The sequence below is a fragment of the Plodia interpunctella genome, chromosome 18 (genome assembly GCF_027563975.2).
Source record: "Plodia interpunctella isolate USDA-ARS_2022_Savannah chromosome 18, ilPloInte3.2, whole genome shotgun sequence".
Lineage (NCBI taxonomy): Eukaryota > Metazoa > Arthropoda > Insecta > Lepidoptera > Pyralidae > Plodia > Plodia interpunctella.
The window spans coordinates 4,336,551-4,348,515 of NC_071311.1; the positions used below are offsets into that span (position 1 = coordinate 4,336,551).

Below are 11,965 nucleotides of genomic sequence, written 5' to 3' on the forward strand. Positions count from 1 at the left end.
GAAACTATATAGTGCGAAGAGTTGGTGACGAGCCTGGTCCCCGAAGCCGCGAAGGCTGAGTAAGAAACCAGTTAAAATCTTTCACACACATAAGCGATAGTAATGTAAGCCTAATAATTTCCACCTTTCCACAATTTCCCACATAACTAATAGTACATTATCCTGATTTTACTTTATATATTTTACATTCAAATCCTATCCTACAAAACATGAAACTTTAGCCAGATCGACTAATAATTAAAGTAAAAATCATAGGTCAACAAAAAGAAAATCTAATGGAACAAGTAGACAATTTAGATGGGGCATTATAAGGTAAGATTAGATTTTTGTATTGAACTCTGAACATCGAAAAATGAAATTAACTACACAACATTTTAAATAATCCAATCCATGTCAATAATATCATATTTCTATAAACTAAAATCTAAATTAAACAGAAAACTACTAAGAGAGACCGTAATTTTAAAAAAATATATTAATGGAAGTAATCGTTATAATTTTTAATTTAATCGACGTGTACGTTTAATCGACCTCACAAATTTAATCGCCGCGTACCGACTCGGCTAAATTTGTGAGGACCAATGAGGCACCACATTCCCAGGGCGGTGTTATAGCTGTAGCCCCACAATCCACATTATATGACTGAATTTAATACCAGTTTTTTTAACATGATTTCTTCGTAAATAAATAAGTCTTACAAAGAAAACTAACGATGTCGTAATAACTTCCATTTCGCTCATATTCTATCTCATGTGCACACTACCCTTGTCTAGTCTTCTCGGGCTATTATTCAATTAATGGATGAATATTATGAACTTCAACAGAAAAGAAAGCAAGTAACAATCCAAATAATGTTGCAGAAGTTTGAGGTAGGTATATAAAATGGTATAGGTACAATACAATTATTAATAGTTATAATACCAAAGTACTCCAGGTACAATAAAATTTAATCTTAAAAAAATAAAATTTTACATGCCCACATCTCGCGGCGCCTATTTCGGGTTCGGTAAATAGGTATTCTGCACCATGCTTTCACTAAAATCATAATTTGGCCAAATGTCTCTTAAAGTGATAACAGAGCAGTATTGAGGCACAAATTTGATTAACATTAGCAGAATCGACAAAATCGAGAAAAACATTCAAATGCATAGACAAATACCTCGCCTAATATTATAAATGTACTATTTACATTTTACTGCACGTTTATGTATAGGAGGTACAGTTGATACAGCTTTATTATGTATCCTAGGTGATTGTCTTATCCTTATATTCTTAGAAACGGTTTTCTGATTTTTAACAGGAGTAACTACTGATTTATTGTTCCTCGTCTGAGTGTCTTTGGTTTGAGAACTGTTCGGAATATTTCTTGCTTTCACTTCTGCTTTCTTAGGTAATTTAGTTTTCTCATTGTTGCCTTTAGCAAATGATGTATCTACTCGTCTTGACCTAAGTGTCATATTCAGCATTTGACTGTCGTCTCTTTTTAAGTCATCTAATATAGAATTTTCTACCTTTTTTTTTCTGGTAGCCCGTAATGCCCGGGTCCTGTTACCCTTTTTTATAATTTCGTCCAAAGTGTTGTCACTGAATGTAGAGTTATAGTTATCTAATGCAGTTTTATTATTTTTAGCTTTCGTCACAACTTCCTTTTTTGCCTTTTTACTGTCATGTATAGGTTCTTTACAGCATGAAAACTCTCTTGGGCTATGTGGAAGTTTTCTAGAAGAAATTTTCTTATCCACTTCATTGGCTTGTGTTTTATTTTTAAGACGCTTTGAAGCTTTTTCTTTTTCTTGTGGGAGAGATTTCAAATTATCATTTTTGTCCACACACAGTTTTTCATTTTTCTTTGTTGCATGTGTTGCATGAGTTTTATTATTGGCGTCGATGACACTTTCATTTTGAGTATTATTACTTACAGTGGAATTGTATGTATCTAAAACAATGTTTTTACATGAAGCCTTCTTCCGTGGTTCAGCAGTTTTATCTGAAGCCTTGGTTAACTTATCCTTTGATTGTAAATTCTCATTTTTGTGCTTTTCATTGGACCTCTTTGTGAAACTTTTGTTTATGTTAACTGCCTTTACCTGGCCAACAAAACTGTGTGATTTTAATGTGACAGCAGTTTTTGATTTGTTATTCCAAACAAATTTGGACTGGTTTGTGTCATGGGTTTTGTTCACTACATTATTTACAGCTTTCTGAATTAAACCTGAAACAAATCAATATAACTATTCTATTGTGTCAACAAAACATCAATTAAAAATTATCTTAATTTCACAATTACAAATCTACCATTTCATAATCATTTATAGCTATAATAACTTCAGACACATCTTACTATTTACTACTTTGTCTACCTAAAGTTGAGAAGTTCAAATATATTACCATGATTTCTAGTTTCTTTTTCCTTAACTCTGTTATCTGTAGACATAGGTCCAGTATCAACATCACTTTCAAAATCTGTATCCCAGAATGATTTCACACAGTTGTATATATTTTCTTTATTTGCATCTGCAAAAAATAAATACATTACTTAATCAGAATCAAAAGAAGTTAAATGATAGAATACAATTTTTTAATTTAGTTTTACCTTTTGGATCTTTACTATTTTCTTTCTCAGTTGCTGGATTTTTCTTGAGATTTTTTATTTGAGGCAATTTCTCAATTAAGACTTTACATTGTCCTAACTTCTGATTTATTGATTTTGTTTCCTTTGTTTGTTTCTTTTCAATAGTTTCGGACAATTCCTCATTAACAGCTTTGCATTCCCCTTTCTTCTCATTCATTGGATTCTTTTCTTTTGTTATCCTCTTGTCATTAGTTTGTTTATTCTCAGTTTGTTTCACTTTAATATTATCTTCATTACTGATTGACTGTTTTTTGCTATTTTCATTATTAAAGATCTCTTCATCTGTATATGTATCACTTACATCATCATTATCGTAAGTATTCATAACAGATGTCACATCCCATCTATCATCCTCAGACTTATTTTTGGCAATATTGTTGGCTTCAGTTTTGCTTGTCACATTAGTAACATTCATACGGTCTGGAGGTACAATCTTATGTATCAAATCCAAGAGATTGTTGTCTTCCCTAACATCTCGACTTAAACAGGACTGGTTAGTCACTAGCTTTCTTGCTCTATTCTTTTCTTTTTGTATGGAACTGTATACATTCATCTGAGGACTATTCGCCCCAAGGTTATCACTGCTAAGATTTTTACTTTCCAACATATCTAATTTTTGTGTGTATAGCTTTCTTTTGATGAAACTTGGTCTCATTGACAAATCACTTGATTGCTGTGTTAAATCAGGCTGGTCATTAGCTTCTTTATTTTCATCATTCTGGTCATGGTGAAGCTCAGATACTGGTAGTTTCAATACATTATCTACGCATACTACCTCATCGATAAATGGTGCAGTTGATTTTGCTAACAAAGTCTCTTTAACTTTAATATTACTAGACTTTCTTACAGGGAATTGCGGTTTAAGGAATTCAAATTCATTACAGTTTTTATTTTTAGATCCATTTTCAGGTTTTTGTTGTATGTTATTGTTGTTCTTTGGAGGAGATGATAACTTACTTCTTTTATTCTGTGACATGACTTCATCTACCTCAATGCATCGTTTTCGGGGATCTACATTGTGTGTTCCATGTACACTTGTAATATTCATAATTTTCTCTTTTATGGTGATTTCTGAGAATATTTCTTCTTGTTCACTTTCCATTTCACTATCATTTCTTGTAGTGTTGTGATGAAATTCCAAATCATTTCTTTGGTTTACTGGTAAATTTCGTACCCTACTTTGTTTTTCTGGAATAGGAACTGATGCTACAGATTGGTTGAATCTTTGTGATGGTAATAAAAATCCAGACTTAAATCTGTCTTTTTGTGTTAGAGGTTGCTCACTTGGGTCTGTGTTTTTTGAGTGAACAATTGCATTTCTTGGTGCAGTGCTTGGTGCAACACCTAACATGTTCTTAAATGTGTTCTGTCTAAAATTATCAGTGCAATCTTTGTATAAGTTACCATCTCTCATAGTCTTTCTGATGTCTGAGTAATTAGTCCTAGTTGACCTACAACTAGACATATTATCTTTGTATACAGAAGTTCTTGTAGATTGGTCATCATCACTGCTTATTGATGAATCACTGCCTAACTCACCGGAGTCATAGCCTGACTTACGACGCTGACCCTTTAGAAATAGTCTGAGATTTCTTCTTTTTTCAATCTTTCTACGCATTCTCCTCTTCATGAATTGATTGTAAGCATCTTTAATGACTCTCAAGTCATATTTGTTAAAATTCATATTTTTAAAGGCCATTGCTATGTCTGCTGCACTTACAGTAGCATTGGAATCTGTAATACAATAACATGGATTTATGGACACAGTAATTAATACATTACATTTTCATGGACACAGTAATTAATACATTATATGTTCAAATTAATTAATACAGAATTTTATTAGTAAATCTCGATAACGATTTGTCCATCATTTATCAAACAAGCAATTGCTTGTTTGATAAATGATGGAACCTAACTAAACAATTAACATAACACAAGTCTCGAACTTACTTTGGGGCTAGCTCAATCTGTGTGATTTGTACTAATATTTTTGTTTATTTATTAAAATTTAAGTAATTATTGATAAAATGTATTAACAATATCTGGCATTTCTTAGCTTGAATGGCTAAGAAATGACTAGGAAAACTTCAAAGCACATTCTGAAGTCATTACAGGCAAAAATTCAATATATTTTTAATTGGAATCACTGTAATTATTACATTATTATAAATACAGTTTTATCTGCAATGAACCATTTCAATAAATTTTAAATTTAATAATTTAATTTTAGAGTAAAACTTAAACTTGGCAAGGGAATGATACATAAATTATCTAGCAAGAATGGTCTTAGAGTACCTACAAATAGTAGACCTATAGTTATCAAAATAATAACACTACATACCTATGCTCCTCATTGACATTGGAGAACCACTTCTACCATTAATCATAGATCTTTGGGAGCTCATACCACGGGGATAATACATATGTTGATAATTCCTCGGCCTGAAACTTGATTCGCTTCGCAGCGACATTGGTGGGGAAGTAGTGGCCGCAGACGGGTGTCTATAATATGTACTTTGTTCCAAGTACTTCTGTCTCTCAAAATTACGCGGAATATTCATTGTCGATGTCATAATGTTGTTACGAAAGCTCAAACCGGTGAGATTCGAAGCATTAATGTTAGGGCCCCTGGCAGATACGGTCTGAAACGAATACAGTTGTAGTATGAGTTTAAATTTTCAGCGCTTGGTATTTATTACCTATGAATTTCACTCTTAACTAACCGTGCTTTCATTCTGAAACGTATACACACTGTTTGGCAATAAATCAACATCGCTGTCCGACATGTTTCTATAAATTATATAAATTTAACTGTCACACAACCAAATTCATATTTCACTTCACAATAAATTTATTAGGTTCGTAACTCCTACCTAAGTTCTTACAAAATGTTTACAATAAAAATAAAGCGAACGAATGTCCACAAAGTCAACGACACAAATACCTAGGTACCTACAAGCGATTTCAAAGTTTTGACAGATAACGGATTTCTTTCTGTTGATGTTGAGTGAGCATTTTGTTTATGGTAGGCGTGCACAAAGCCGTTATGACGTACACGGCTTCTACCATAAACAAAATTCGACTGTACGTGGATACGTATAGTCAAAGGCACATCAACCTACCCAAATATATTTCTAACTCGACGCTAATTACCGCGGCATAGAGGTTAGTGCATGGTAACTTGATGTGCTGTTGACTGTATGTACTGGTTTACGAACAAAGGCTGACAAACAAAGACTTTGACTGTTCTGCATGATTTAGTAAGTACTTTGTACAACGGAGTACGTCTACGAATTACAGTAAAACTCCGTTACACTGTACACATTCATCCCGCCAGAGTAGTACAACACTTTATGTTAGGTACACAAAAGCTTTGCCGCCTTTTTCTATGTCGATTAAAACGTTTATTTTAGATTATGTAAGCATTCGTTTGTGAAAATATACAATAATGTAGCATATTCGGGTACCAAAATATTGGGAAAAATCGTTTTCTATAAGAAAAAAAAAACTCAAATCAAATTTATATCAGTTTATGACCACAGTTGACCAAATAATGCAGGACATAACCTAAAATAGTGTTATTATTTTCAGTTTAATCCACTAAATTCTACCTTTCCATATTGATAAACCACGCGCGCGAGGCCCTTTCTAAATCTATAGGTACCTAGGATAAAAAAAAAACAAAAATATGTTAAATGTCATTGTCACTGTTAAAATGTTATAGGTTACCCACTATATGTAATGTAGTTTGTGCAATATCTACCCTGTTTCAAGATCGTGTCGTGGTGTGTGCAAATTAGGTTGAATTAGCTCGGAAATGCAGTGAAAAGCTTTCTAAAATGGCATTGGTTGTAAATTTAGGGATAAAAAGTATCCTTCCTTTTGCAAAATGTTATATGAGATCAGCGTTTACGTACAGTATCTGTAGATCAAGTACAAAAGTTACGACCTCGTCTGACAATGTTCTAAACAATCTAACAGATTGGGAAACTCTAAATAAAAAGAAGAAAATCAGTAAAGCTATGAAAGCTTACTTAGAAAGAGCAAGAGAACATGACGAGTTTATGAAAAAGCAAGAAATGGAATACACTATTGGTAAAAGGCATCTGGCTAACATGATGGGCGAAGATCCTGAAAATTTCACACAGAAAGATGTGGATAGAGCCATTGAATATTTGTTTCCTAGTGGCATATACGACCCAGCTGCTCGCCCACTTATGAAACCACCAGAGGAAATATTCCCAGCTAGGAAAGCTGCAGAATTTGATGATGCAGGCAGACCACATCATTTTTTGTTCTACACAGGAAAGCCTAATTTTTTTAAACTACTCTATGATGCAGTTGAAAATATACAGGATTCAATGAACTTTCAAGATAAAGTTATAAGAAAGAAAGCAACACCAGATCCTAATCAATCACTGAGTTTGGGTAGTAGTTCATGGCTAACGAAAGAACAATTAGAGCAAGCAATTGTAGAGAGCATCACAGATTTAGAATATGATAATTTTAAAGTAGTGATGGAGAGAATTATATCACTACCACATGCATACAGGCACAGAGAATTCATTGAGAAATTTAGGAAGCCACTTGCGGCACAGAAGTTTGCTTTGGAAATTCCGAAACCTAATTATGATGACCAAGGCAGGGCTTTTGTAACTACATATGAATGCTTGAGAAAGAAAGCTAGAGGTGATGTAACTATTCGGTCCCCTGGAACTGGTAAAATTAGTATAAATGGCAAGGACATAACCTATTTTGATGATATACAACCAAGAGAACAAGTTATGTTTCCATTACTTTTTACAAATATGCAAGATCGTGTAGATGTGGAATGTAATATTGAGGGTGGTGGCCCCTCTGGTCAAGCTGGAGCAATCCGATGGGGAATTGCATGGGGGCTTCGCAGTTTTGTAGATAATGACATGTTGGAGAAGATGCAGGTGGCTGGGCTGCTGACTAGAGATCATAGACGACGTGAACGTAAGAAGCCTGGACAACCAGGAGCCAGGAAGAAGCCCACTTGGAAGAGGAGATAATTGGATTATTCAATTCAAAATAAAATACATTAGACTGTCCATACTGTTTTATTAATAAAAGTTTGAAAAAATTTCATGATTTTGGTATGGATTAACTTTTTTTCCTGTAACTTTTCTTCATAGTCTTCTTTCTCCCACCAATTTTCTTTTGGAACATGTTATTCTTTCTTTCTTTGTTATAGATGCGTTTTTTCATGACTGATTTTAACTCCCGTCTCTCTTTGGGTCCTTCACTCTGTATATCTTTACTAAAGAAGTCCAATCCATCTGAAAATTTAAATAAAGACTAGTTAGTCTATACAATTTTATTATTCTTAAGATGTAATGCATCACTAATTAAATTTTTTCTTGTTAGTCTATTCTAATTACTCTATATCCTCATAAGGCAACTAGGAGACAGAACCTTCATAACTAATAAGCATCAAAAACATTCTCAAATAGGGCAGTCGAAAAATCTGATCTTAAGTTTTGGCCCATAGAATATTGTTTATTTTTTTTACTAAATTGAGTTATTCCAGCCACTAAATGGATCCAGTGCCAATTATTAATTTTTAATTCCATTTCATCCATTGTAATAAATTTCACTATTCTGTCTGTGATCCCACCAATTATTATAAATAAGTACAAGTCAATTGAAAAACAGTTGAATATAATCATCCCGTTTTATACATATGCCATTTTTAACTATTACCAAAACAAGAAAAGGTACAGCCTAGGAAACAAATCTGCAGAAGTTTTGTTTATCACATTATTTCAATTTGTAAACAAGTACCTACCTACGTCAGTACATACCAATGTTTGCCCAGTGCAAACATTACTTAATAAGAGTTATAGAAAGAAAAGAAAGAGCAAGAAAAAGCACAGACAATATGTTGCAGCCAGCACCCAATTTTTTTCAGAAAAGAAAAATGGAGTGCCTATAAATATCACCTTTCTGATTTGAGTCTTTTTGATTTCAGTTCTAAAAAAAGTCAAATATAAAATAATTTACGAAATATCTGATCCCTTATGGACTAGACTGGAATAACTCACAATATCATAAAGTGGCTAATGCAATTAGGAAATTTAATTACATCAAAATACTAACTGCACTATAATATCATACATTCACTTTCGCAATAACTTACCCTTTAGCCTATTGTCAATATCTGAGAAAAATAAGTTTTCTTTCCACACTGATTTAGTTTCTGCAGTTGATAATATTGGTTCATCTGTTTTTGTTTCCTTACTTTCTAATTCTTCCTCAGAGTCTGATGAGTCATACACAAATGGATTTTTTTCACCAGGTTCTAATGGATTTTTCACTTTTTTTTCTTTCGAAGGTTTTATTGGCACATAATTTGCATTATGCTCTGAAAGAAGTAAAATACAGTTTAGATATAGTAGGTACTAACTATAATACATTAAAAACATCGTCAATATTGAACACTCCCAATACTATTAAAATTTGGTTCATCCATTTGATTGTTAAACATATAACAGTCTGGAGTGCTAAACCAATAAAAAATAATAATAGATTTGAAATTAAATAATACACACCTTTCTCATCAGGTTCACTTGTACCAAATAAACTCCTGAGACTGAATGTCGAGGGTTGTGCAATAGCTTCTTTCAGAGCATCACTCACTTTATAAAATTGTTCTTTGGAAACCTCAACTTTATTTTCCTCTTGTTCTTGTTGGTCTGTTTCTTTTATTGATTTTTCTGTCATCTTTTTCTTTTTGGGTTTTTTCAAACTTTCTTGGTTCATTTCCTCTTTTGGTGCCAAATATTTAGCATGTTCTGGTTGTGAAGGATCAAACCGTAGCATGCCTAGTTTTGCTCTAAAAACAGGAATTTATATAAATTTTCCATACTAATGATATTGTGAAGAAAACATGCCTGTCTGGGTCCACTTAGGTGAGCTTAGCAGGTGGACCACTGTGGTCACAACAATCACACTCTACATAAACAAAATGCATCTTACTTTAATGCACCACTGTATATTATCACCAATGTAAATTACTGTATTTTTATCGAAAATAAATGATTATGATATTGTAATGCCTTTTCTTTTGTAACTTTTATGATAACTTTCTTTTGAGGGAAGGAGTGAATTGCATTTAATTAGCTAGTATGTAAATAAATTAACTTATGGCTAAAAAAAGCTAACCTTTTTTTGTTGTCCTTGGCTTCAGTTGGCTGTGTGAGGTGGGATTTGATAGCTACACCAAGAACATCTTGCAAAATATTGAGTTGTTTGAGTTTCTCATCAGTTTGACCAACTGCTATTTCTTCTTCCTGATCTTCTGGACTCTGGATTTCATCTTGTTTGCATTGCTCATCCAAATTTTCTTCATCCACAAATCTCTCATCTAAGACGAAACGTTTATCAGATTTGTATCGTGATTGTAAATCTAAAACCTTCAACATTACATATAATAATATAATAACAAAAAAAAAAAAAATAGAACACCTGTTAAGTTTTATGCAAGTTTGAAACATACCTTCTGGCCTTGTTTCCCTTCATAATGCTTTTTTATTTCAAAACTTAGTTCATCTGGACTATCATCATCTTCATCAAATAGATTGTTTTTCTTATTTTGGTTCAAATTTTCATTATTAGGAAAAATTTGTTTAACATCTATTTCATGTTCTGTATCAGAAAAAACAATTTTTTTGTTTTTTACTTTATCCTGAAAAAATAGAAAACAAAAATGTATATCTTGATAATTGAAAAGACATGGAAAAGAACATTGAACTTGAATTAGGTACTAATAACACTGAATTGAATAGAAAATTACAAACAAGATAAAGATAAATCTTCAACAAAAATAAAAGTAAATCTTCAACAAAGAAGTAATACATACTATCCCAACCAATCCAGATTTTATGATCATTTGTTTCTGTTTGAATTCCTGGCACTTCTTTTTCATGGATTCCATTCTTTTCTTGTCAGAGTCTTGTTTGTTTTTATCATTACCTTTTAAATAATAATCACTTACACCAGGTAAAGATGATTCTGTTTTTTTGGCATCAAAGGCTTTGAAGTTCTTGCTGGGTATGACATTATGCTTTACAATAACTTTGTCATCATTTACTCTTTTACGAGGATTCAATTTTTCACTTAATTTTAAAATTGGGTTTTTCTTTGAAACAACTTCATTTACATTATTCTGGAAAAGGGGAACAAGTTCATTTAAATAAAAAATTAAAATACAAAGAGCTGTCTTTTTACCACAGAAAGAACTAGTGTAAATTTTCAATTTTGTTGCCCCAGACATTTCATTGCCTGTACACATAAGCTCACCCAGAAACATTCAAATTCTAATTTAAGTTGACGAGATAACTTATTGGTGTGTGTATGTTTGCTGTATTTCAAAGTGACAGGCATTCTCTAGTTATTACTATAGTTGATTATTTGTTGAGGCAATAGGTGAAACAAACATCCACTTACCAAAAAATAAATTACAAAACCAAGAAATGCCACCACCTTAGAAAAATTAGAAATGTATCAAAAAGACATTCTCTATACCTTTGTGGCTTCTTTTAGTTGTGTTTGCTGTCTTTCCCTTTGGAGTCGTTCCAAAAAACTCTCTCTAGCTCGAGTCACATACAACTGACTGCCATTGAAGACTTCAGTTGAAAAATGTTTGATGCCTGAAATTATGAACAAGGTATCTACTTCATAATAATCCGAAATTTAAATTGTTTTATTTGAACTAGATTATTTTAACTAGAAGCAGATGGTAAAGAATAATAACGTCTAAAACATGAGTTAGAAGAACCCAACAGTGTACGAACTAGTACCAAGCCTACAAATACACCAGAGCTTCATTTAGAATGGTACATTAATTTCATTTAGAAACCTTCAGATCCGGTCTGACAATGAAAAAGTTATACTTACATAACTCAATGTCATAGTTAGTACCCGATAAAGTAACAAAAGCAAATTTTTTCTCATCATTGCCTCCAGGCTTACTTTTTATATCCAAATTAGTTACTTCTCCGTAAACTGAAAATGCTTTCCGTAATACATCTTCACTCGTGTTGTCAGGAAGATTACCCACAAATAAACGCGTGTGAGCAGACATTATATTTACGATCCTATACAATATATTTTTTTTGCTACTCAAATAAATTTAGCATCACGTAATATAAACTTTTACCAAAAGACGATGTACTACACGACAAAACAAAGGCATGCCTTAAATTGTAGGTTATATTTACACGTCAGTGTCAAAACAAATACTTTTTGGCTTTTTGTTTCATAAGCACGGATGGATCCTGGAATACGTTGTTGGGCTTATCCTCA

At 32.6% G+C, this 11,965-nt stretch overlaps 3 protein-coding genes across 3 annotated transcripts; 1 reads left to right on the plus strand and 2 right to left on the minus strand.

Moving 5' to 3' along the window:
- Positions 1 to 67: 67 nt before the first annotated feature.
- Positions 68 to 5,620, minus strand: LOC128677866 (probable WRKY transcription factor protein 1). Its single transcript, XM_053759027.2, has 5 exons — positions 5,359 to 5,620; positions 4,977 to 5,277; positions 2,594 to 4,366; positions 2,389 to 2,514; positions 68 to 2,212 (listed from the first exon to the last, which is right to left on the minus strand). Exons 1-5 carry the CDS (start codon positions 5,419 to 5,421, stop codon positions 1,182 to 1,184), a joined length of 3,294 nt encoding a protein of 1,097 aa, XP_053615002.1. The 5' UTR covers positions 5,422 to 5,620; the 3' UTR covers positions 68 to 1,181.
- Positions 5,621 to 6,349: 729 nt separating this feature from the next.
- Positions 6,350 to 9,714, plus strand: mRpS9 (mitochondrial ribosomal protein S9). The gene has a single exon (XM_053759030.2). The coding sequence runs from the start codon at positions 6,475 to 6,477 to the stop codon at positions 7,669 to 7,671; it is 1,197 nt and encodes a 398-aa protein (XP_053615005.1). The 5' UTR covers positions 6,350 to 6,474; the 3' UTR covers positions 7,672 to 9,714.
- On the minus strand, positions 7,701 to 11,886 carry LOC128677867 (uncharacterized protein). The gene is made up of 8 exons (XM_053759029.2): positions 11,558 to 11,886; positions 11,186 to 11,310; positions 10,521 to 10,826; positions 10,158 to 10,346; positions 9,824 to 10,074; positions 9,211 to 9,494; positions 8,799 to 9,023; positions 7,701 to 7,938 (listed from the first exon to the last, which is right to left on the minus strand). Exons 1-8 carry the CDS (start codon positions 11,742 to 11,744, stop codon positions 7,763 to 7,765), a joined length of 1,743 nt encoding a protein of 580 aa, XP_053615004.1. The 5' UTR covers positions 11,745 to 11,886; the 3' UTR covers positions 7,701 to 7,762.
- Positions 11,887 to 11,965: the final 79 nt, after the last annotated feature.